General features: G+C 35.8%; 1 protein-coding gene and 1 long non-coding RNA gene across 4 annotated transcripts in view; one reads left to right on the top strand and one right to left on the bottom strand.

Annotated features, from left to right (window-relative positions):
• Positions 1 to 27,325, bottom strand: part of Znrf2 (zinc and ring finger 2) — an 87,027-nt gene extending 59,702 nt beyond the window's left edge. For all 3 annotated transcript variants that reach the window (XR_007109770.1, XM_047560606.1, XM_047560607.1), the window contains exon 1: positions 26,722 to 27,325. Coding sequence is in view for 2 of the 3 variants with exons in the window: in XM_047560606.1 (XP_047416562.1) it covers positions 26,722 to 27,190 (469 nt within the window). In the remaining variant the exon portion in view is untranslated. The remainder of the gene's footprint in view (positions 1 to 26,721) is intronic.
• The window catches only part of LOC124990537 (uncharacterized), a 35,348-nt gene continuing 34,036 nt past the window's right edge, over positions 26,457 to 27,768 (top strand). Inside the window, exon 1 of the long non-coding RNA XR_007109771.1 lies at positions 26,457 to 26,743. This is a non-coding gene — a long non-coding RNA (uncharacterized LOC124990537). The remainder of the gene's footprint in view (positions 26,744 to 27,768) is intronic.

Raw genomic sequence — 27,768 nt, 5'->3', positions numbered from 1 at the left:
ATGCAGGGACAGGAGTACCTTGAAACTAAGTTTTATCAATCTACACACAAACAAGGAAACAATGAAAATCCGGGAAATCACAGAGACCATCTGAAGTCTACAAAGTTTTCACCAATATAGGTGAGGGTAAAAAAATCCTCACTAGGTCAAAAACTTTGTAAATCTTAATTTAAATACTTACCATTAAACTACTGGTTCCAGAGGAATAGAGGTAGCAGAGTAGAAAAAAGAGGGAAAACCCAATCAATACTAAAGATAAAAGTGGCAACACAACAACAAAGCTAGGCACCTAGAATACAATAGCAAAGAAACACCAAGTACCAAATTCGCAGCCAACTTTCTAGTAGTATTGAGAGGTGGGTTATCAATGTCCCTTTTGCCTCTTATTCCTGCTCTGCTTATTATATGAACACAGAACTACATAACTGCTTTTGCAAACAGCAGACCTGGGAAGGTTGAGAAGGCTTTTAACTTTAACATGACATGTTCAACTAAAATTGCTAAGGGAATCAAGAATCCTACCTAAATTCCATTCTATAGCAGCTAAACTAGTCAGTATTTTAGGAAAATCATGTTTATTCATAAACTACAATAAAATAGCTGTGTAGCACAAACTTAAATAACTGTTTAGGATTTCAGTGAGTAAAGTAAGCAATTTTATTACTTTATGGTATGGTTGATATCTAACCAATATCCTGAAAAAACATGAAAGGTAAAAATATTTAATGTACCTAACTCATGTGCCATAAAAGATTGAACTTTACTCTTCCTGACTTTAATAGTTTTTTGTTATTTGAAGTATTTTATGTAATCCTTTGCTTACTACTAGCTTTCATAAAAATTTATTTTAATAAGGATTTTAGTTTACATTTCAAGAACACTTTACTATGTGCCAAATATTTTGCTACATGCTACATTATTTCACTTCATCTTCAAAACCACTTTTAGAGATAGGTAATAATATCATCACATTAATACTGAGGAAAGAGAGGCTTACAGAGTTTTAATCTATTAAAGATTCAAAAAACTAAACCAGAATGCTAAGTAAGATGGAACAAATTAATACGAAAATTAAAATATTTTCACAGTTTCAATTCATTGCTCTAAGTGCTAAGATACATGACAAACTTAACAAGAAACATGAGTGGTATGCAAAATGTCCCAATTCTACTGATTTTCTAGAGTATAAGAACATAAAGACACTAAATATGTAAGTATGAAAAATTGAAGACCAATATTACATAAAAAAAAAAAAAATCAAATTCTAGCCCAAAGGAAAAATACTAAAGAAATGTTTCTTGGCACTAACTGGTCTACCTCTTTGATAACATTTCCATGAAAATTAAACCACATACATGTAAAACATGTCTGTTAAAAAAAATGAAAAAGCATATTCCCTCTTGCTACAATGAATTCAAGAAATAAAGCTAATGGCTTATAAGAAAAATTGTGGGTGGTTATTTATTATAAAGATTTTAATGATTCCTTTAACAATTTTTAAAAACATTAATGACTAGAAAAACAAACTAGCAAAAATATTATCTAAAGTAAAAGCTAAATAAAACAAGGCATATCTTCTTGTAAACTTAAAATATCTTTTAAAACATCTGAGCAAAATTAGTATTGTTTCCCATTTTCCTAAGAGCAATTAAAGCTTTAAATAGTATTGGAATGCCCAAAACTTCATAAAGTAAGTGCATTGTCAGTGATGAAACAATCAACATCTAAACAGCAAAATGTTCTATCAAGCAGTATTCTGGCAGATGTTTAACAACTGCTCTTGGGTGGGTGGGGAATCCTGATTTTTAGTACTTTCAATTTTCAAAGTACAAATAAATAATCTCTAGCACATCTGATTTCAAGCTGTACACAGAGTTGGGAAAAGATGTGCAACTGCAAATGTTACACAGTGCTCCTGCCACACTTAAAACAACAGATACCAATTTCGAGAACACAGATACAGGTTGAATATCCCTAATAAAAAACTCCAAAATCCAAAATGCTCCAAAATTCAACTTTATAAATGCTGACATGACAACACAAAAGGAAAATCCCACACCTAACCTCATAAGATAGGTCAGAGTCAAAACACAGGGTACTAAAATGTACAAAATTATATCAGGCTATGTGTAACATATTTAGACTCAGATTATATATCTCCAAGGTATCTCATTATGTTTATGAAAATATTCCAAAATTCAAAAATATCTGCAAACTTCTCCTTCCAAGCATTTCAGATAAGGGATGTTTAACCTGTAATAGTAAAAGGTAATAAAGTAACTAGAATGTGATGGGTTTTGAGTATTTATTACCTTTGTTTTAAAAATGTTAATTACAGTTTTACATAACTTAAATTATGATTTTATTTAACATCTGCCTTGCCAAAGTCCTGAAAATTTATCAATTCCAAGAAGACCTGGTTCTAGCACACCACTGGCCTAGAGCTCCCTTTTAATTCACTCCAGTTCTTTGTTTACTTCTTTCATTTTCCTATTGTTTTTTGGTGGATTTACAAGGAAGAAAGTTATCATGTTTTCCTCAGTCAGATCTCTCCAATGATTTCTCCTAATCTTCTATAAATCTCCCCTAAGCCCATTGATCCATGCTTTTCAAATAGATCCAAACCAAGGCCCTAAACATAATAAACTGGCAACATCCACTCACATTTTTCCAAGTCCTATGAAAGCAATGGTCAATTGCATTTGCTACAAATATACTTCCTTCCACCTATTCCCTCAACAGTTTGACAGGTTTTACCTAACAAGCATTACTGTAGTTTCCTAAAACCAAAACAATTTACATTTATACTGATATCATTTAAAACCCATATCACTTTCAATGGTATATTATTACTTTATTTTCTGCCAATCTGACAAGCATAAAGAGCTATTATATTACTACTTTAGTCTGCATTTCCCTGGAAAGCAATTTGGCAAATCTATGAATTTAATAATTGTAAATGCTTTTCCAGGAACATAGAGGAACAGGTACTTGGATCTACTCGCCAAATAAAAACAACTCAAAATCCAATGTTAACAACAACAAAAAATCTTAAAAATACTGAGCTGGCAAGAAAGTTACAAATTTCTAGACCAGAAAATAAAAGGAGGTTGGAAACCTAAACAAGTGAGTAACTAAAAGTAGGCTCTAGTCTTGAGCTAGGATACCCAGAAAGGGCTAAGACTCCACTGTTAGTATAAACTACAAATAACCCTCCTGTCCTTACCACTATCGCCTGAGCAAATTTAAGAAAAATCTATTCAAGGTTGGCACTGGTTGGGGAAGGGATAGAAAATCACCTAGAGAATTTGGAACTACAAATAGACTGCAGCTTCTGTAGTCTGAATTAAAAATTTCTAGTCTAAAGCCACTGAACTGATATTCCTACAATTGAGCATACATCAGAACCACATAGAGGTGCTATTAAAAGACAGACTTTTGCTGCCCCAACTCAGTTTTTACTTAGTAGATCCAGGGTGGGCCCAACAGTCTGTGTAACCAGTTCCTAGGAGATTGTAGGTTCATAAATGGTGTTAAGTAGAATGGATATCAATATAGAAAAATTTTAAATAAGACTGATATCATATTCAAAAATCAATTCCAGAAGGATTAATAAAGTTTTAACACAAAAGGCAAAACTACAATGTTTTCTATAATTACTGGAGAATACCTTTAAGACCTTGGAAAAAGGAAGAATCTAAAAAAAAAGGCAGAATGAAATACAACATTAAATAAACATGTCCGTCAAAAGCTTCCATTGGAAAGGAAACATCTGGAACGTGATTTAAAATTCTAGGAAAATAGTGAGGAATAGAGAAAGATGATACAAGTTAAGGCAAAAATCTTGATGAATGTTAGATGTGGTTGATAAGGGCTTACCACACTATTTTCTCTGTATATTTTTTCTTGTAAGAATTTAAAAAACCATGAAACCCAAAGAAGACACTTAGAAATTACATAACAAAAAGAATACAGAATATATGAAGAACTCCTATGAATTGCTAAGAAAAATAAAAGTAACTCAACAGAAAAATAAGCAAAAGGTAGACACACGAACAAGAGGAAATATTATGGCTGATAAATAGCAACATGGAAAAGAAAATAATAATCATAGTGAAATACCATTTCCTTTTCATTAACCTAACAAAAATTAGGAAGCCTGATGAAGGTAAAAGATAATGAGGATATGGAAGCACTGGATATTTATTCACTGCTAATGGGAATGGAAACTGACATAATCACTTCAACAGTTTGGTACTACTAGACAAAAAAGTGAAGGATTTGTCTACCATGTACCCCAGCAATCCCTCTTATCTTGGAGAGCTCTTACAATTGAGGGGATCTAAAGACTTTCCAACACAACAACTGTAAAAATACCAAAAATAACCAACTTCCCTTTTCCTTACACTGACTTAAGGAAAAATTTGCCCTTCTCTCATTTTATAAAAGAAAGTCATACCTATTCCAAATATTATTTTTATACTCTGTACAGTGATATAAAGCCCATCTGGCACCAAAGGAAGAGTCTAACTTTAATCAAAGCATCCTAAAATACCAACCATCCCATCTTTTAGTCCATCTCATTAAGAAATACACTAGCAATAAAATTCTACTTTCGTGTTAAATTTTGAACAATTTCAATGCTATTTTTATTAACTGTAAACTATCAAAAACTGCAGTAAATGGTGGTATTTAGAGCCTGAAGGCAAATAAAAAATTAACAAAATTTAAAATATATGAAACTTTATATTTAAGAACTATTATTTTTATATTTTACTAGATACGTAAGAGCATTCTGAGTTTATTTTTAAACATCAGTATTTTCAGTTTTCCTGAAGCTATATCCTTTGTGATATTCAAACATTATGATTAAAAAAAAAAAAAATAGATGTCAACTTAAAAACATGCAAAAGGTAGTTTTTTTTAAACTTTTAGGGGAACTTAAAAAAAAAAACTGACCTAGATAGAGCACATATGTGCACCAGCAGTCATATATACAAATGTTCCCCTGGTAGCACTGTTTATGGTAATACTGCAAAACAGGAAACTACACAAATTCTATCAATGGTAAACTGATAAGTATATTCATTCAATGAAATGTATTTATGTGAAAATGAATAACAGTTATAAATAATAACATTAAAACAGTTATAAACAATAACACATTTGTACAAATAATGTTACTATATTCAGAATGATTGATTTACAAAACATTTAAAACAAGCCTACTGTTTGAGGATATTTACTGTGAAGGGATACATAACTGAATGGTAAAATTATGAAGAAACATCAGGAAAACAATGGTCATCATGGTGGCATGAATACATAAGGACACAAAGGGCAATTCTAAGAAATACACATTTCTCAGAATGGACGGTGGTACATGAGGATTGTTATTAAGACATTCATATACAATATTATATATTCTTTTGTATGTGAATCTATTTTACAATGTAAGTAAATTTTAAAATTGTCCTTCAACCCAGAATTTCACTTCTTGGTAATTTAGCCTACAGAAATAATGGCATCAGTATGTGAAGAAGATATGAACAGGATTTTTATTTGTTAGTAACAAAAATTGACAATCTATAAAAACAGCTACAATGCATTCACTATTCCTACCAGGGAGGATCATACAGTCATTAAAAAGAACTGAAGAATTTGAAGTATACTACTTTAGGAATTTTCACAATATTTTAAGTGAGAAAATCAAGATCTGACAAGTTATCTATAACAGAATTCCACTTTTGTAAAACAATGACCATATATTATGATGTCTATGTAAATAGATCACAAAGGATCAAATTTATCTGGCAGGCAGGGGTGTGAGGGATAAAAAAGGGGAAGAAAGCAAAAAAAAATTGTATGTTTGTGTGTGTGTGTGTACACTGAACATACGTATGCTGAAGAATTACCAAAGTTTTAAGTGGTATTTACCTTGGGGAATAAATTTTCAGTTTATATATTATATAAACTAAACAGGTATGATTTTACAGTCTACAAACACCAAGAAAGACACTGTCAAAGTATTTCTGGGCTCTAGAATAAATCATACATATCACAACTGGTAATATCTAAAAGAGATAACCCTAGCCAGTTTATAAAACAGAGAATAAGTCATTAAGCTGCACTCGCCCTGAGTGGTCTTTCCCAACACGTTTGATAATGAGTATTTATCACATGGTAATGTGCATACAAATCACCTGGGCATTTTTGAAATGCAGATTGTTTGAGCAATTCTAGGGTGTGACCTGAGATTCTGTTCCCAAAGAAGCTTGCACTGTTGATCCACACACTACAGTTCAACCAGTAGAGAGCAATGGGCTCATGTGGAAGGTGTAGGCCCTATAATAGGTACTTTTGCAAATATTTTATCATTTAATCCTTTTTAAAAGATTTGGAAGTAGGTTTCATCATGCCCATCTACAGATGACTAAAGTGAAGCTCACAGGAGTAGCAGGAAAACAGAAGGGAAATAATGCTACCCAGAGTTTTAGTTAATGAAGTTCTACCTGCCTTGGAGGCTCTTTTCATGAGAAACACATTCTTTCCTACTTTTAAGAAATAATCTTTCAGGAGGAAACACTAAAATCATGATCTAATCTGAGTTCTAGGAACTTATATCTCTAGGCAAATGAGATTTACAATCATACAACAAAAGGAGCAGAGGCATATAAGCAACAGCTATACCCAAACACTTGTTAGAAATGCAAATTTTCAGGCCTCATTCCAAACCTACTGAATTAGAAATTCTAGGAGTCTGATTCTGATTCTCAATCCTCTGGATTCTCATGGCCACTGTAGTCTGAGAACCACAGAACATCATCAAAAGATTAATGGGAAAAGGAACGGTGTCAAGTGATTGTAAAATTAATTTGGGAAGTAGTGGATTAAAATGAGTTAACCAAGGCAGTGCATGCCTGTAATTATGGCCACTCAGGAAGCTGAGGCAGAGGATTCAAGCTGGTGGCCCAGCCTGGGCAACTTAGTCAGATTCTGTCTCAAAAAATAAAAAAAGACAGGGGTGTTCCTCTGTGGTACAGTGCTCCTGAGTTCAATACCAGCACCAGAAAATAAACAAAAATTTAAAAATGAGTTAACCAGATTTTTAAATTAAAGAACACTGTAACAAGTGGCAAACTTACCTACCTACAGAACTCTGCGTTCCAGGAGAATCTTATGAGACCACTGTTCTACAAGATAACCTTTCAATGATACTGTCCAAAGTATATTCTGTTCCTTGGGTTCTAACAGTTTAGGGCTCACACCTGGAATCAGACAGACCTGAGTATAAATTTGAGCTCTGGATATGTCAGTTGTGAATGGATATTATCTTGTCTTCTTTCTTACATATACATATGCACAGTAACTTAGTAACAAAACTACCAAAGTAAACAAAACTCGTCCAGTTTTTTATTATAAATCATTTCTTTCCAAGTCTCTCTATTAGACCATAAACTTGTTTCTGAAGAACAAGGTTTTCTTCATCTTTGCATTCCCAATACCAGAAAGTGACCTATTGCAGTAGGTGCTGAGTATTTCTTGAATGAATAACAAAGAAAAATCAAATACAAAGACTAAACATGAGCATTGAAGAACATTTCAAGTTTCCTCTATGCTAAATTTTAAGTGAGCTAAAACACAAAAACATTATCTAAGCCCTGTACTGCTTTTGTTTGTCTCATATTCATGTGGAGGATAAGGAACATGTTCCTCTAGTTCTTGCTACACATAATCTTGTTAAGTCTTTAAGATACTAAATATGTGGACACATAGCTAAAATAAGAATAATATGAATGGATGGTAGACAATTAGGTCCCCAACAGACCTCAACTTTCTGTGGAATACATTTGTCAGATTTCTCAAATTCCTCTAGAGCTTCTGACTACCAAATGAAAACTGCTTTCCAAATACCAAGGAGTAAAGATGACAGAACTAGTTTATCACCCCTATGAAAAGAACTGTGAAACCACCACCTTCTCTAAACAAGTAGCGGCATGTCCCCTTCTACAAATATCTTTATCATTCCCTTTAGTGCCCTAGCATACAAGACAACCGCTTCTCTAGGCTGCTCAGATCACACATTTAATCACTTTATTTCAGTTTGTTAATAATGGAATTTTGCTAGCATTAGTAAATTCAAAGTCAAGACAAGGACATTGTTTAAAAAAAAAAAGCCTCCTTATTCTATAGTCCCTCATTATATGGGAAATTGAAATCTAAGAAAATGAGAGATGAACATAATTAAGCTAGTATGACTGCCTTCAAAATAAAATTATTCCAACCATACCCAGTGCCTCTTCCAAAATGCCTATATCAAAAGCGAATACAGTGATATTAACCAAATTATAATATCGTGAGCATGTATGAATATGTAACAATGAATTTCACAATCATGTATAATTATAATGCATCCATAATTAAAAAAAAAAAAATGAATGCAGCTAACCATGTCCCAGATTCCTTTTATGTTTTACTCAAGACCCTTTCCTAGTTTTTAAACAACTCTTGCTTTCCCAAATACTAAAAGAACTCAGGCTGAGATGCTGTGATGTCAATGGTTTTCCTCTCTCCCGCAGTTTGTTTGGTAAGGCTGAAGAGCAGAAGAGCAGATCCTACTCCTGCTCCTCTCAACTCTGAAGGAGGTGGAGTCACATTTACAACTCAGTAGTCTGTTTTACTGTCACAGGGCCAAAAGAACTCTCTTTTCTGGTTCTTCCTGTGTAAGGCTGAAATTTCTTTTAGCCTCAGCTATTGTTTTGAATTGTACAGAAAACATAACATGATCTTTGACTCATTTATACTTCCTGGGCTTATGTATATAAAACAACACATATCATATCATGGGCAGAAAGAAAACCATGTATACCTAGCCACTGTCAACCTGATTTTTAAAAAGATTTAGACTAAACCAAAATAAATACCCATGACTCTTTATTCAACCACTTCTCTACATTCCTTGGACAAGCAGAATTTCTGCCATACTTGGAAACACTGATCCTAAAAATAAAGTTCCCTGAACTTTGTCCTTTTCTTGAGGATTTACAATTTGCAAATAAACCAACCACTATCTCACTTTGCTGCAATGAATCCTATCAAACATTTAATGTCATTCAAAAACTTTGCTTATCAGATAATTTAAAATTGAAGAATGAACAAAACGAATTGTGTTACATTTTAATTAGGTTCTACCTTAATAGAGAGATATCTACATACTCAAGCCTATAATATCTATGGTTAAACACTTTGGATAGTCTTAGTTTTAGTGTCCACAATTTAGAGTAGTGTTATTATCATACATTAATTGGTAGAGGGGTGGGGTGAAGAGGGCACAAGAAATGGGAATAGCAAGAAACTTTCCCATGATCCCCCGCTTTCTAACTGTACTTATTTTACACTTAGCCAAACCCTGAACACTTGACATTAAAGAGTATATGCTATATGGTTCATTTATATGAAGTTCAACAACAGGCTCAACTAGTCTATAGTAATAGAAATAGATGATATTAATCAGCCTCTTGGAAGTATAGGGTAATGACTAGGAAAAAGCATGAGTGAACTTTTTGGGGTGACAGAAGTATTCTGTTTTGATGTGTTAGTTGGTTATATATTTTATGTATTCGTTAAAACTCTTCAAATTCTATACTTAAGATCTATGCATTCTATTGTATACAAATTAATCCTCAATTTTAAAAAAAGGAAAAAAGTAGTTGCTTCCTTCCCACAAAGAGATCAGTGCCCAAGGATAAAATCAGAGAAGGCTCAGGGAAAAAAAAAAACAAAAAACCCGAAATAGTTAAAAACAAAAAAGATAACAAGATAAAAGTGACAATTACAAAACTCCATGAAAAGAGAGCTCATTGCTACATTCACTACTACCACCATTTAGCATAACTCAATAATTTTTTTATATAAATAAATTGTCAAGTACAAAAGAACTATACCCCCCAAAAAAGGACTATCCCTCCCAAAATAAGAATTTAGATATGAAGAAAATTCTGATTAATGGCTCTTCATCAACTTAGGTGAACAGATTCTCTTTGAGGGGCTGGAGTTGTAGCTCAGTGGTGGAGTGCTTGCTACCACATGTGAGGCACTGGGTTCGATTCTCAGAACCACATAAAAATAAATAAAACAGGTATTGTGCCCATCTATGACTAAAAAGCAAAAACTTAAAAACAGATCCTCTTTGAGAATCTGATGAAAAAACCAAGGATTATTTCTCTAGTAAAATTATCATAAAACACAAAATTCTGAATTCAACGCCAAGCTTCATCATAGGCCTCCCAATGATGTCTATATATCCTAATTCTCAGAACCATGTTAGGTTACTTGACAAAAGGGAATAGAGGCTGCAGATGGAACTAGTTTCCTTAATCAGATGATCTGAAAATAGATTACCCTGGATTATCTGGGTAAAATCAATGTAATCACAAGGGTCCTAAAAATGTGGAAAAAGTCTTACAGAAGAGTCAAAACAGAGATGGCAGTATAAAAAACAGCCCAAAATTGCGCACAGATGGGGCCATGTAGGTGGTTTCTAGAAGCTGAAAAAGGTAAGGAAACAAGACTCTCCCCCACAATCTCCACAAGCAGCTTACCAATACCTTGATTTAGCCCAGCAAGACCCACTACAGGTTTCCAACCTCTAGACCTAGAAGATAATAAAGTTGTGCAGTTTGAAGCCACTACACTGGCTATTGGTAGGAAACTAATACTCATGGTGAAATGAAAAAAGCACTAATTCAGTCATTATGAGTTATAACACTTAAAAGTCTTAATATCTCAAAGCCTTAATTTTCTCATTTGAAAAATGAGCAAATTATGTTTTCTGCCTCTTGCTAAGTGTTAGCTGAAGATAGAGTATGTTGATGTGTTTCAAATGATAAAATATCTATAGATGAGAAATGGTAATGTTATCACACAATTAACAATATGGTCAAGTACATCCATATTGTCATATTAAAATAAATTCAAAACCATTTACAACTCAAAAATTCTAGAAACAAAGCTCCATTTATGTTGAAACTATTTCTAATGTATAGTTTTGAAAGTTTTATGTAAAAAATTTCAGTCTTTTAATTTCTAGAAAATCTCTTACAAATTGTTGGTAAAATTTTAGATGGTTAAGAGCTAAGTCTACTTCATATTTCTATATTCCATACAAAGTAAAAAACACACCAGACAGCAACTTATAAAAACGTTGAAAGTATAAAAGCATACAGATACTATGCATAATGAATTATGTGAGAATTCAATATCAATACAAGTATGTCACTTGGAATGTTATTAATTCTAAATTACCTTTTATAAAATATAAAACAGGATTATCCAGATAAATACCATCCACAAAATGGTTTTTAGGTTAGTTATTATTACCTTTGACTTCTAACATTTTACTATCACAAAATACCTTCTTCCAACTCTTCACTACTCTCAATTCCTACTCTTTACTTCTTTTCAAAAAATGAAAAGACGACAGAGGACTACATAATTTAAATCACTATGAAATTCATTCCAAGCCAGGCACTGTCCGGGAACGCCTGTAATCCCAGCAGCTCAAGAGGCTGAGGCAGAAGAATCATGAGTTCAATGTCAGCTCTGCAACTTAGTAAGGCTCTAAACAATTCAGCACCACCCTATCTCCAAACAAAATATACAAAAGGGTTGGAGATGTGGCTCAGTGGTTAAGTGACCCTGTGTTCAATTCCCAGTACAAAAAAAAAAAAAAAGAATAAGAAAAAGAAAAAAAATTCAATCCAATGTATCTGAGCTGGCTTTAAAAAAAAAAAAAACTGTGGCAATAAAGTTCTTTTCTTCTTCATTTGTAGGAAGTAAAGGACTAAAATATACAATTTTAATTTAAATTTGTAACCCTGTACTATTAAAACTGACACAAATCTTATGCATAAAGTTAGTTTTATAAGTCAATGCCACAAGAGGAAATATTTTAAATGCATAAACAACCATAACTATTAAATATACAGATTATATAATGAATTACAAATCAATACAAAATAAATGAACTCAAGTGAAAAATGGGCAAAGCCAATAAAAAGGTAATTCAAAAAAGAAATACGTACAGCTAATATAAACACATGGAAAATGCCCATTTTTTAACAGCAAGAGGAGATACAAATAAAAATATCAAGCCAAACAGGAAAATAAACAGAATTATATCTAATAAAAAGGATACCATCTAATAATAGCAAAGTTACAGGAAATTATACTACTGGTAGAGAATGAAGTATGCCTATCAAAGTTTACAGCAGCTCAATTCACAATAGCTAAGCTATGGAACCAACTTAGGTACCTTTGAACAGGTACAGAAATAAAGAAAATGTGTTAGATATATACAATGGTATATTCCTCAGCCGTAAAAAAGAATGAAATTATGCCATTTGCTGATAAATGAATGGAACTGCAGACTATCATACTAACTGAAATAATCCAATCCCAAAACACCAAAAGTTGAATGGTCTAACAACGGATGTTAGCTCACAATAAATGGGGTGGGGGTGGGGTAGGTATAGAAGTTCACTGGATTAGACAAAGGGTAATGAAGGGTGTGGGGGATGGGAATAAGAAAGACAATAGAATGAATCAGACATAACTTTCCTATGTTCATATATGAATACACAACCAGTAAAACTCTACATCATGTACAACCACAAGAATGGGCAGTTATACTCATGTATGTATAATGTCAAAATATATTATATTGTCATGTATAACTAATAAGTACAAAAATGAATAATAGGCCTTTGGGGAGGATGGTTCATATCTATTAAAAATTAAAGTATGTGTTCCACTGAACTAAAAAATCTAGGTATCTGCTGTATAATAAAGAATTTGGTGTTTCCCCTGTGTTTCTGGCACAGAGCTTTAGAACACCTGAACTTTCCCAAGTGACAGGCATTACTCATTGAGTCCTTTGTATGACATCTGACTTAGCGCTAAAGACATGATTCAGAATGAAAGCTAGTCACCAGAAAGAACAGCTATGTGCTATGAGGGTTGGGTTTTGAGTCCGCCCAATCTACACAGAGGTGAACTAAGAGATTTTCAGTCGATTGGCAAATTCATTCATTCATTCTTTCTCTCTGTATCCCTCTCCCTCTCTCTCTGTCCAAGGGGATTTGAATTTATTTTTTATTATCTTTTTAGTTATACATGACAGTTCATCTTGATATAATTATACAAACATGGAATATATCTTATTCTATTAGGGCCCCACTCTTGTGGATGTACATGATGACAGAATTCACTGTGGTATATTCATATATGTACACAGGAAAATTATGTCAGATTTATTCCACTACCTTTTTGTTTCCTATCCCCACTCCCTTTCCTTCATTTCCCTTTGTTTAACCCACTGAACTTCTTTTCTTCCCCCTCCCCAAATTTTCAATTAACCCTGCCTATATAATGAAAAATCCAAATGAAAAATTAAAAGTCTGGACACCTAGGCTTGGAGGAGCAGATATGCCCAGGAGGAAACCATAACCTGATTCCATAAGGAAAGGAAGCTCTATGTTTAGAATTCCCCCAAAACGCGCACTATCATCTCTTCGCTTTGGTTGGTCCTCATCTATATCTTTTATAATAAAAATATAACTATGAGTACAGTATTTTCCCGAGTTTTGTAAGCCACCATAGTAAATTTTCAAACCTGAGGAGTCATGAACTCCCAAAATTTGTAGTCAAGTGTGCAGCCATGCAGGTGGCCTGGAGACCCCCGAAGTGTGGTTAGCATGTGAAATGAAAATAGACTTCTTGGGATGGTGATATGGAAATATGATCGAGAGAAAAGGCAATTTTCTTAAGAAAAGGGCCCAGACAGATCTACAGAGAGAGCTTCCAATCAGTTTTTAAGTACCCTACTTTAAAGTATCAGTAATCAGCCAAAGATCACCAAACACTTAAAGAAAACAAAAACTGAAGGCAAACAGAGAAAATAACTGGGAAGAAACTAAGTAAATAGGAAAAAAGCATACACATAAGCACATATACATATATGTATATATATAAAAACATGCAAAAATACACATGATAGTCTCAGAAAAAGATGTTCTCAAAAAACAAAAATGGAATGTATGGGATCCTTAAAGCTTAGGAAATAATGCCAAGAGTTAATAAATGGGACACCATGAAATTAAAAACTTCTGCACAGCAAAGGAAACTATTAGAAATGTGGAGAGAACCTACAGAATGGGAAAAAAGAATCTTTGCTAGCTACTTTTCTGACAGAGAATTAATATCTAGAATATGTATAAAAACTCAAAAAATTTAACACCAAAAAAAACCCAATTAATAAATGGGCAAATTAATTAAACAGACACTTCCCAAAAAAAATACAAATGGTCAATAAAAGTATAAAAAAGTTCAACATCATTAACAATTAGGGAAATGTAAATCAAAACTTAGTGGTAGAGCGCTTGCCTGGCATGTGTGAGGTCCTGGGTTCAATCCTTAGCAATACAGATAAATAAATTAGTTAAATAAAGGTCCACTGACAACTAAAAAAATAAAAATAAAAAGAATACGAATAATAAATCCTGGAGAGGATGCAGAGAAAAATGAACACTGTTACACTCTTGGTGATACTGTAAGTTAGTACAACTACTCTGGAAATCAGTATGGAGCACCTCAAGACTAGGTATGGAAACACTGTATGACAGAGCTAAACCACTCCTTGGTGTTTATCCTAAAGAATTAGTCATCATACCATAGTAATATATGCATACCCATGTTTATAGAAGCACAATTCACAGTAGCCAAACTATGGAACTAGCCTAGGTATCCATCTACAGATAAATAAAATGTGTATGTACACAATGGAGTTTTATTCAAACATAAAGGAAAGTGAAATTGGCATTTGTAAGAAAGTAGGTAGAATGTGAGAACATTATGTTTAAGTGAAATAAAGCCAAACTCAGAAGGTCAACAGTCATGTTTTCTGTCATATGCAGAAGAGAGTGAGGAAAAAGGAAAAGAAAGGTGGGAGAGGTCTGGGATCTCATGAAAATCAAAGGGGATCAGTAGAAGTAAGAGATCAGGGGGTAGGAGACACCAAGTGAGGGGGGAAGTGCTGGGTAGTGACACTGGCCAAATGATATTGTTATACTGTGTGCGTTACAAACATGTAACAACAAATTCCATCATATGTACAACTATAATGCACCAATTTTAAAAAGGGGAAAAAAGGAAATGTATGAAAAGAAAAACACAATAAAAAGGAAGTTCATGGAAATAAAAAACATTAAAATCAGAACATAAAAATTACAGAAATGAAAACCAACTTAAGTATTATAATATTGAAAAAAAATCCTTCCAAAAAAGAACAACAACAACAAAAAAAAGCAGAGACCTAGGGGGAAAAAAATCAAAAAAAGAAGAAAAAGCAAAGGATCATACTAGGTATTCAATACCTAAATGAGAATAAAAAATGGTGAAACACACACACAATATTTTTAAACAGTCCAAAATGAAAGACAAAATTTTACAACTAAAAGGGCCTAACAAATATCTGCACTAATAACAAATTCCTTCCAAGATACATAATAACAAAAATTTATAACAGTAGGGAAAAGAAGCTGAAAGTCTGGGGAGGGTGGGGGGAGTGGTTCATACAAAGGATCAACAACCAGAATGACATCCATGTACTCAATGATAACAAATCTAAAATTCTGAAAGAAAATAATTTTCAACCAAGAACTCTATGTCAAGCCAAAGCAGTAATCAAGAGTGCAGGTGAGCCAGGAATGATGGCACATGCCTATAATACCAGCTAAGTGGGAGGCTGAGGCAGGAGAATCACAAATTTAAGGTCAGTCTGGGCAATTTAGCAAGACCCTGTCTCGAAATAAAAAGGGTCAAAGGTATAACTGTGACAGAGCATTTGCTTAGCATGTGTGAGGCCCTAAGTTCATTCCTCAGGGATGGGGAGAAGATAAATATTTTAAGACAATGAAGTCTCAAAAAATTTTTACTTTACACAGGTTCTTTCTCAGTAGGACATAGAAGACCGTGTTCCACCCAAAACAATGGAAAATATCAAGAAAGAAAAGACAAAACAACAAGGTATCAGAAGATGGAACATAAAAGGCAAATGGACTCTCCTGGACCAATTCAGAATGGGGAGGTCAGAAGGCCCCAGAAGAGGCTTTAACAAGATGAAATTCAGAGAGGATCTAATGTATATGAACAAACTTGAGAGGAGAGTTATGCTACCAAGGGAGGGCTGTAAAATTAAACAATCTTTCAAGAAACTAAACAAAAATTTTAAAACACAAAGATTGTGTAGGGAAAGAAAAGCAGGCAATTGTGAACAGGACTCTGAATTACTAAAAGGAAGTAATTAGATTCTCTATGTTATACAGAATAAATAACATTTAAACACTTTATAACTGTTAAGTAGAACATCTAATTTCTAAGTCTCATCTCCAAATAATTTAAGGAAATTTGTCTACCCTCCTTACTTCTTATGAGACTCAAAGGAGACAGTTTTTGTGAAATAACTTTCCTAATCCATGAATTACTACATAAAAGCAATGGTATTAGTTCAATATTTATGAAGACATTAGTTGTGGTTTTTAAAGAAACAAATGACAATCCTCCTAAAAATTCTGTATATGGTCACACGGAGGAAGAGTAGACAAGGAGAGTTATTAAGGAACTGAGCCTTGAAAGTGCTAGCTTTGTTGTTACCAGGAATTGAGTCCAGGGGCACTCAACCTGAGCCACATCCCCAGTCCTTTTAATTTTTTATTTTGAGACAGAGTGTCATTGAGTTGCTTAGGGCCTTGCCAAGTTGCTGGGAACTTACAATCCTCCTGCCTCAGCCTCCCAAGTTGCTGGGATTACGAGCAACTACTGGAGGTGCTGTTTTTGAAGAAATACTGTAATAGGGATCTGAAGAATCCTAAATCAAGACCTCAGACTGGAAGATTCAAAGGCACCAGCAGAGCAATGAATAACTGTATTATTAAATGTCATGTTACCTATATTACCTGAGATGTAACTACATCATACAATAACTATAAAGAGATGGAATTCAGGATGGGGTGTACCGTGGTAGAGTGCTTGCCCGGCATGTGGGAGACCCCTGCTTCAAATAAAAAATAAAAATAAAATAAATTTTAAAAGTTAAGCCTTTTAGATTCTGTCCTGAAGCAGCAGCACATACTTGACAAAAAGACTGACCTGCTTTATCTTCTTACCAATAATCTTAACCATCTCCAAACACTCACAAAACAAATTTGAAATAATCTAAGAATACTTTGTAGCAAGTCCAAATGGTTATAAAAAGGCTCTAAACACAGCATAATTTTATTCCTAAGGCAATTTTATGATTGTTCCCACTTGTATAACCCACATTATACTTTTTTCTTTGATTCAAAAATTCCATTTACATATAGTAACACAAACAGAGACCACTGCTTCTTTCAGGAGCAATGTTTTTCACATGATTTAAATGTGGCAATAACCTTGGTGATCAACAACCTTGTTTAAGAACATAGTAAGTGCTTGCTTAGGCAGCACATACTAAAATTGAGATGACACACGGAAGAGAGCATGGCCTCTGGCAAGGACAACACACAAACTCAAAAGCAACCATTTAAAAAATTAACATAAATATACAATATTATTAAATACACTTTGAAAATATTCAATATGTGTAAAGTTTTTATCACATGTATGGCACAGTAAATATGCTGTAAAGCTGAATTCAAATATTCAGGAGAGAATCTCATTAGAAAACACATTAAAAAATAACAAAAACTAAAAGTTTAAATTCTTTTTGCAAAATCTGGGAAGCTGGGAAGGAAATATACCATCAGAGTAAAGCACAAGGTCCTCCTGACCATGAGTTAATCAGAGTCCTTCTGATAAAGGTAGAAATAATCCCCTCCCTTTAAGCCTCTAAGATCACAAAGGGTTAGAGGTAAAGATGAGCCTCCAGGCCATCAGTTTAAAAGGCCTATATTCAACAGAATAGGATAAAACTAAAGAAAAGAAAAATGGGATTGGGGCAACTACACAAATTATATGCATGTGTACACACACACACACACACTCACAATTGTTACATTTTGGCTCCAGGGGCCTTGGTACCTACACCTGTTCCTTCTATTATGTGAGCAACCTAGGATTCTTTCCAATAATTAGAGACAATATATCATTTTTCCACTTGCTTTTTTGAGTTGTTTCCATCATTTACAACTCAAAAGGTCTTAAGATTTTATGATCACAAAACAATACCTCCAGTTAACACTAGAAATAACAAGAGTATTGGCACAATAAATTTACCATCTGAAAATGTTAAAGCCATACTTTAACTTCCAAGTGATAATATCAAAACATATAGTTAAAATGATTCCTCACAGCTATTTTTTAAAGAAAAAATGTGTATGACACTGAAAATACAAAGCATCCAAAGCTATGGAAAGTGACTGTATATACCAAGAGATAATCATAGCCTTAAAGGTTTTTAATCATTAAAAAAAAAGAGTAAGTGAAAAATAAATTAAGAAGCTGGGAGAATGAACAAAATTAACTTTACAAAATAGGAAAAAAAGTTAAGTTGAACTAATGAAACAAATCAACAATACAGAATTTATTATTCAAACCAAGAGATGAATCTCTGAAATAAATTACATTCAATAGGTGACACACCTATTACATTATACGTACAGTTTGTTGTTCTGCCCCCTCAGTTCACATGTACACAAATAGGATAAATTAATGCACTATTATGTACTAATCACAATTTAAGCAAAAATTAGAATATATCAGATGTTCAGAAATTAAATTCAAATGATGGCACTTAGTTTATGATACACTGAATTTCTTATTTTATATATATATATATATATATATATATATATATACTTTTTTTTTTTTAAGTTGTAGGTGAACACAATGTCTTTATTTATTTTAACGTGGTCCTGAGGATCGAACCCAGGGCCTCATGTACTACCACTGAGCCATAACACCAGCCCCCTCAGAATTTTTTTATTCTCAAAAAGCACTGAATGATATGACTGGAAGATATTACTTAAAGAGTATCAATTTTCTTTTATAAATGCAAAAATTCTTACTTGAGTTTTCATGGGGTTTAAAAAAAAAAAAAAAAGATTTACCTAGTCCTAAAAATTATACCCTGCTATAAGTTGCCCTTTCTATGGGGGTAATTTGGCAATAAAGATAAAATGCCTTAAGCAAATGCTTATCTTTAGTTCTAGCAATAGTCTATGTCTGATAAATTTTTAAGAACCAGAAAAATGTAAAAATTTGCTTACCAGTGTGTTAATGGCAATAGTATGTACTGTGTAAGAGTACCAAAGTGCCAACAAACTAGAGGAACAACCAAACAAATCCTTGATCCTTTTTTCTCTCAAATCGTCATGTTAAATCAAATTGGCTCTACCTTTATAAGACAAGATAACCAGAATCTGGTCACATCTTATCCACTCCAGTGCTACTTTCCTGATGATTTACTGTAATCTTCTCCCTGGATTTCTGCCTCCTCACTGCTCTTATACTCTAGAGTCTACTCTTACACAGTAGCCACAGTAATCCTTTAAAAACCCAAGTCCTAGTCAGGTACAGTGACACACCTATAATCTCAGTGGGTGGGGAGGCCGAGGCAGAAGGATAGCAGATTTGAAGCAGCCTCAGCAACTTAGTGAGACTTTGTAAGCAACCTAGTGAGACCCGGTCTCAAAATTTTTTAAATAAATTTAAAAAAGGGATGGGGATGTGGCTCAGTGGTTAAGTACCCTTGGGTTCAATCCCTGGTACCAAGAAAAAACAAACCCCAAGTTCTCTTCATTAAAAGCCAAAAACCATGGGTCAATGGTTACAAGGCATTTTGTGATTCTGTCCTCTCAACTCCCATCACCACCACTCTGCTCCCATCTTCCTCAGCCCTCTGGACTCTATACACTGTTTCACAGCTGTTCTCTGAACATAGAGGTACACTTATACCTCAGGGCCTTTATAGTTACTATTACCTGTCTGAATACGTTTTCCCCCCAGAGAGTCTCATAGCTTGCTCCCCCTACTTCAATGTCACCTTGCCAGTAAAGTCAACCATAAAACCCTATTTAAAATAGTAACTATGGACAAGTGTCTACCCCACAATCAATCCACCTCCACACTCCATTTTTCTCCATTACATTCAACAACCAGTGGCACACTATGTGTATTGGTTTTTTCTGCCCCCAAGTAGAATATAAGGCCTTTGGAAACAGGATTGTGTTTTATTTCTTCATTGTTATATCCCTAGAATAGCCTAGCACAGTAGGCTTTATTAAATATTTCTTGAGTAAATTTTGGAATACTGGTCATTAAAAATCACATTATAAAAAATGTTACATTAAAACTGATGAAGTAAAAAGAACATGTTATCAAAAAATTGCCCATGGATCCAAGAAATCACAAGGGAATTCAGAAGACATTTTCCACTGAATGTTAATAAAATCCTTGCTCCTCAGATCCTATCCTTGCTTTATACATCCATCCCTTAGTAATCATCTACTTTTTAGATCCACTTATAATCTGCAAATTGATGATTTCTCAATTTCTTTTGTAATGTCCTGAATCAAAGACTCATTATTTCCAACTTCCTGAAGGATGCTTCTATCCAGGTGGAAATCCTATAGCCACTCAAATTTAACAGAACTCATTATTTCTGAAAACTGTTCTTCCCAACTTTAATATTGGTTAAATATGTCACTATGCACCTAGATTCTCAATTTCATCAGTTCTATCTCACAAATCTTGATCAAATCCAATTTTTCTTTTCCCTTAACAATTTCAATTTGGGCATCTTCCGCTAATTTTCTTTTCTTTATTTTCACAGTACTGGGGATTGAATCCAATGTCTCTACAGTTGAGCTACATCCCCAGGTCTTTTTATTCATTTTGAGACAGGGTCTAAGTTGCACAACCTGGCCTCAAACTTATAATTCTCCTACCTTAACCTCCCAAGTAGCTGGAATTACAGGCATGTACTAGGGTGCCTAGCCCACCAATTAAATTCCAAAAGTTCTAGCTTACCTTTCTGCTACCACATTCCCCCCTCCCTCCTAAAAAACAATCTGGATCAAGGTTGTGTACAGTTCAAAGGCTGAACACGCTCCACCACTACAGAAAGTTGCTATCCATGTAAACTATGACTGCAATGGTACCCCCTGGTCTAATTATATTACCTTGCTTTCAAACTTCATTAAATAAAACAAATAGAACACTGCAAAATATTTCAACAACCAGCTCAAATTTTTATTCTCTAGCTTCATGTGCTCATCATTCCTCCACATACCCACCAGATCAGATGTATTTAACTTTTCAGTATACCCTATTAAAATCCCAGTCTTTTGTGGATTTTTTTCTTTAGTCCCTTGTCCCTTTCTTCCATAAAAATTTTAAATCCTTCAAAATAAGGAAGAGCTACCTTCCTCTGTGAAGCATTCCCCGATGGCCTGGACAGGGATCCTTCATTAAATATTTTGTTAAAAGTCCTATTACAGAACTTGTAACACTGTACAGTAATCACAAAGGTCCTCAAAAATCCCAGGGAACATTGTGCAAGAGCAGGAAGAAGCCTCTTGTGTTTATACCCTTGAAACCTACAATTCCCAGCCCCTAAAAGAGGCTCTTTGATGTCTACTAATAAGTAAGTATTAGTAAAATACTATATGACACTTATTATATGCATTATTACAACTTTTTAAAAGTTAAAAAAAAAATGAGCTTTTTAAAAAGTTAAGGCACCACATGTTTACCTGGACAACTTAAGTCTATAATCAACATGGCATATGTTTTAGGGAAACCACTTTTGATTCCTACTTTCTGATGTTTAAAACTTTGTGAAACCCCTACCCCTTGAGTGTGACCCACAGTTCGCTTTTAACCAATGAAACCTGCAGTAAAGGCTGGGTGCACTGATGACATAGATATAGGACTAGCCCACCTTCCTAGTAGATGGCTTTGAAGACAAGCTGCCAAGAACCTAACCACAAGACAGTCAATTCTGCCAAACAACCTGAGGCGATCTGAAGACAGATTCTTCCCCAGCTGAATCGCCAGATAATGCAATCCTGGCCAACACTTCCAACAGGAGTCTTGCAGAGGACTCGGCTAAACTGTGCCTAGATCCTTGACCCACAGAAAGAAAAATAAGTGTTGCTTTAAGTAGTTAAATCTGTGGGAAGTTGTTAATAAACATCATAGAACACAAATATAATTAGAACTCAAGACATTTGTGAACCCTTCATTCAGAAAAAGGGTTATGTTTTTTCCGATTCCTAAACATATAATGATGGAACCAGTTGAACACATGTAAAATTAAAAGACTAACATTTCAATTAAACAATGGTGCATAGGAATATTTATGTAAGAAGATAAATTTTAGAAAGTATTTTGCTACATAATGTAGTTCCTACACTTCTCTTATAAGCCTTTGAAAATATACCAAATTTAGGGCTTGGGGGATACAGCTTAGTTGATAAGAGTGCTTGCCTGTCAAGCACAAGGCCCTGGGTTCAATCCCCAGCACCACAAAAATAAATAAATATATATATATTTTATATATATATATATAAACACACACATATATATACACACACACATATACACCAAATTTTAAGTATATCCGGTGTATGTAAGAACATTAAGGTAATTTACCTTTCAACATGAGTAAGAAATATGAAAAAAAGTGGATATAGAAATAAAAAACTTACTGGTTGCCAAGCAAAACAATTAATTGAAGAAGAGTAGGGGACTTGCTGGACACCAAAAATTACAACAACCAATAAAGCATCCAAGTTATCAGTACTTACAGCATGCATCTCTAAGATCAGATGGGGTCCTGTACAACTATTAACACTCCTACCTCCAGCCCGCCTTCCACCTTGCAATCAAGATAGTTCCAAAAAATTCCCAAAGCAGAAACTTCCATGACAGAGGTCACACTTAGCATGCAACATATTTAAAGACACATGAGACTACGAGTGAGAAACATTAACCACCAAAGTTCCATTTCAAGACTGGCAGGGGTGGCCATTAGAAATATCATTTTTCTTAGGAAGAAGTATTCATTCCTCTCCTACCACTCCCTATAATGTCTTCAACTGACTAAAAGAATGTTCAGAAATAGAAACCGGATTAATTATATTATCTATCCCAAATTCAAATATTTTGGCACTTGATATTGTTACGAAGTAATAATTGAGAATGATTCAATAATTTAAGAGACATAATCTACACCATAAAACCTCATATCCATGTTAAAAATTAGGTGAAGTAAATCTTCCTAGAAATACAGATCTTAATATATGCGGTTTTAAGAGATAATCCATACTCCTTTGATATAAGGAAATAGGCTTCATAAGTAACAGGAGACACCTGAATTTCAATCAGACTACTGAAACTCTCATAGGCAAACCACACCCAAACAAACTCAAGACAATTAGTCAGTCAAAAGCAACACTGTACTCCTGGTTGACTATCTTCAATTAATTCACTTTACATTCTCACTTCCAGACTCAGACACATGACAGCATTCCACACAATTTTTCTGAAAATAATCTCCACTATTATATTTTTACAGTCTCATTCATCTTCCCAACCTTACTGCATTAATGAAGGCTGTTTTCCTACCCATGCTAACTGTTTTTATGAACATTCATGATTTAGTGGGGGGGGGGGGAGGTAGACATAAAATAAAAATGAACAAATCCTGAGATATTGCACAAAGATTTTAAAAATTAGACTATGCTCTTCAATACCAGTTTTAAAACAAAAGTGACAGGCCATATTAGCAGTAGTCAAGATAGCTTCTGTTCATCTTAATAGCATTAATCTTACCAGTCTGAAAAGAATAACAAAAACAAGAAAAAACTATTCCATTTAAAAACTCCTATATAGAGTCTAATCATAGTTTAACGTCCAAGAACTCAATTCTAGAAAATTTACGCAAACTGAAATAACTGGATTAGGCACCTCTCTTTCAGTTCTCTAGAGAGATAATTAAATAAAAGTATATAGACAAAATATATGTCCAAAGGAGAGAAAAACATAAAACACAACAGAAAACCTACTTGTTCAATTTGGCAATTCATTATGACAGAACTACTAACAAATGAACTTGCTACTAGACTTCTAAGATTTAAAAAAAATATATATAAAATGTGACACTAGTTTTCCATTTTCTATAAATTACAAGATAGCCCATAAGAGAGATAATTTTCAATCTTATTAGCCTCATATTTGCTTATGAGAATAATACAATTAAAACAAGTTTTACACAACTACAGTTAAGAAGTTTTCATTAATTTAGAAATATTATTTTTCTCAATGTTCAGATGGAGTTCATTACATATGCCCAAACGGTTGTAATATCTGTAACTGAAAGGACATAGTAATATTATAACACACAAAAAAATTAAGTCATTGTAAAGTATAATCAAGTTGAATTTTTTAAATCATAAGGTTAATCATGTACCTCCCTAAGTCTCAAAATGATGAGAAACATGCATCTACTGTTTCCCTCATACCATCCACTGATACGTAAACAAAAAGCTAAGACAATGCAACTGAAAGATGGGTTTTTACATCAATCTATTCCATCTGTCTCAAGAATTTAAGATCATGGCACTGTTCTGATCTTTTCCTTTAAGAATGGGTATCTTCTGGTCCCCTTCCAGTCTTTCTCAACTGAGGCTTCTCAGGTGAATCAGTAACACACAGAAAATTGATCGTTTCCTCAAAAGTCCCAAGAATGATATATAACCAGGATCATTCTGAATACACTTGGGGGGGGGGGGGAGTTATTCATTGCACACAATGGATAGACAGTAGTTTTCAATTCTCTACAGAGACCTGATTGGGAAAGACTACCCAAAGTTCCTTACACTACCCTGCTACCAGGCCCCGTCTTCCAAACCCAAATACACTAGAAGAACTGTAGGTGCACAAATCTAACAATCCAAATTTAAAAAAATAAATAAATACTTTACCTCCAACTTCCAGCAACTTGCTAATTTACTACGAATTAAAAGCAAGGGTGTCAACTGTCTGCACTGGTCTGAATGTATTTACTTAAACAAAATAAATCCATACAAATATATTTTTGTCAAAGAGAATTAATTATAAGCCCTTAAAAAATGAAAAAGTCATCAGTATATGAAGTAAATATTAATCATTAGTTTTACAAAACCTCTATTTCCTCTTACATACTCACCTTTTGATGATCAACATTGCTAAATGCAAATTTTTATTTTAAAAAGAAATTTCTTAAAAACCAGTAATAGCCCTTATTTCCAATTCTCTAGAAAGTGCTTTACAGGACCTTCAACTGTTAGTTGTAATCAAGGACACCACTAAATTCTTTTTCTCAAAAACAAGATTTTAAAGATGGCCCAATTTTGGGAAACAACTGGTATTTTCATTTACACAGCAAACATTACTATAAACAAGTAATTAAAGTAAGTTAGCAAAGGCCAAGTGTCATTCCATATTAAAGTGGAAAGCAGTAATAAAAAGGTGGGAAAACTAAACATGACACCCTTATTTTTAACTTATTCTAGTGTGAATGCTAATAGAATACCGAAACACGTGTATTTTCTTCCTGAATATTCTATTTCACCAACTTTCTACTCAAAGTAATTACATTTATAAACACATGAGTAAAAAGGTCATTAAAAAAATGGACAGCATAGTGTTTTCCCTGCTCTTCTGTGCTCAGTTGTATCAGGTACATTATGCAATTATATGGGAATGCTTATCTTCTGTCTCTTTCTTTTCATAAAGGAGGAGGAAGGGTGGTTTTGATTCAGCATAAAACAGAGGCAGAATCACTTTCCCCAGATGAAGGACATCCTTTCTTCCGTAAGCACGTTTTCCTTTTTTTTTTTTTTTTTTTAATTTTTCCCAAATGACTTTTCCTTAACAGTAGTCAGTACTGCTCTTCCAAAGAACCTCGCCAATTACTGCCCCTTGTAGACAAAGTTGTGATCGTTTTCAAATGCTCTCCTTAAGAAACTATTTACGATTATTTAAATTTCTAAATTAGGCAGGACATTAACCATATGTAAAGTAATAATTTACTAGGATTAAAAAAAAAAAAACACTTTCAGTTAACTCATGCATCCAATTAGCGTATACGTACTAGGTGAGACCATTTAGAGACTTAAGGATTCCGATTTTACTAAAGTCGGTCCAATGAAGATAACTTCCTTCTTTTACAAATACTCAAACGTCCATTTGAGGCCCTCGACTTTTGGCTGCTCGCCACTTGGTCCCCAGACAGAACTACATTTAGCAGTGGGTCTCCTCCTGACTTCCTGGTATTAAAAGCCACAACCACGAGGTCTGTTTCGTCAGTTTGTTTTAAAACAATACTTGCTCCATTCGCCTCACTGGGGGACCGGCGGGGGGGGGCGGTTTGGCCTCCCTACTGAGGAGCCGCTGCCACCCAGGGAAGGGTCCTCATGATGTTTAATAGAAACCAGGCGTCAGAGCCGCAGCGGCATAGCAGGGGTTAAGTGCAACTCTCTCCCCAGGAGGGGGCCGGGAAGGGCGGGGGTCGAGCCCCGAGCGCCCCGGCTGAAGGAGAAAAGGAGAAGGGTAAAAATAACCGGCGGCCGCGACCCACGTGCAGCTGCGCGAGGCAGACCGGAGGGCAGGGCGCCTTGCGCGGGGAAGGGGACGTACCTCCAAACATGTGCGGCGAGAGGTGAGCTGGGAGGGAGCCGATCACCAGGCGCGGCCCGCCGGGGCCCCCGCCCGCCGGCCGGTCTCTGCCGCCACCGCCGCCGCCGCCGTCCTCGGGGCTGCTGTGCACCGAGTCTTGCGAGCCGTACGGACCGCTGCTGCTATTGGGGATGCTGAAGGAGGACTGCGCGGCGCGGGCCCCCGACGCCACGCTCCCCACGGCCCCGCCGAGGGAGCGGCTACGCGGGGCTGCTGGGGCTGCCGAGGCCGCCGCGGCGCCGCCCGAGGCGCTGGGCTGATGTGCGCTGGGCACCTGAGCCGGAAACCTGCCCGCGGCCGCCGCCCGAGTCCCACCGCCGCTGCCCGCGGTTCCATTGGCCCCTCCGCTGCTGCTGGAAGGTAGATCCGAGCCCGAATAAGCGCGGGTACGGCCGTTAGCGGCGGCCGGGCCGCTCTGCTTGGCGCCCATGTCCGCCCTGCCCCGGGCCGGGCCCGCGCGCAGCGCCCCGAGCGCCGGGAGGGCGGGAGCGAACGCAGGAGCGAGAGGGCAGGGCCGAGGAGCCGCGACCGGCCCACAGGGTCCCCCGCACGTCCAGGGCCGCCGCCCGGCGCCCCGAGGGGCGTTCGGCGCGCGGCGCGCTTTTCTCCTCGGGACGGCGGGCGAGGCCGGCGACCTGACTGGGTGCAGGAGGCGAGGTGAGAGAGAGGAGGGCCTGGTTCGGCCGCGTAGGGCGCCGCTCGCTGGATCCGGCGGAGGGGATGGTTCAGGTGGCGGTGCGGTGGCCGCTGGTTTCGGTTCTGGTGCGCCACGACGGGCAGCTGCCGCTCTCTGCCGCCGCGCTCTGCGCCCCCGGCCTCGGCACCGCCTCCTCCCGGGCGGTCGCCGCTACAGCCGCCATCCTCCAGCTCCCACGGCGGCTCGCGGGTGAGTGGGAGGCGCCCGCCCAGACTCCGCCGGGGCCACCTTCCCTCCTCCCCCAGCCACCCAGCTGTTATTAACGGAGAAAGAGGAAAACGGGTGGCGCGTGAGGGGAGGAGGGAGAAGGG

The sequence above is a fragment of the Sciurus carolinensis genome, chromosome 8, assembly GCF_902686445.1.
Source record: "Sciurus carolinensis chromosome 8, mSciCar1.2, whole genome shotgun sequence".
In the NCBI taxonomy this organism is placed as follows: Eukaryota; Metazoa; Chordata; class Mammalia; order Rodentia; family Sciuridae; genus Sciurus; species Sciurus carolinensis.
This window is presented reverse-complemented; position numbering and strand designations above follow the sequence as displayed.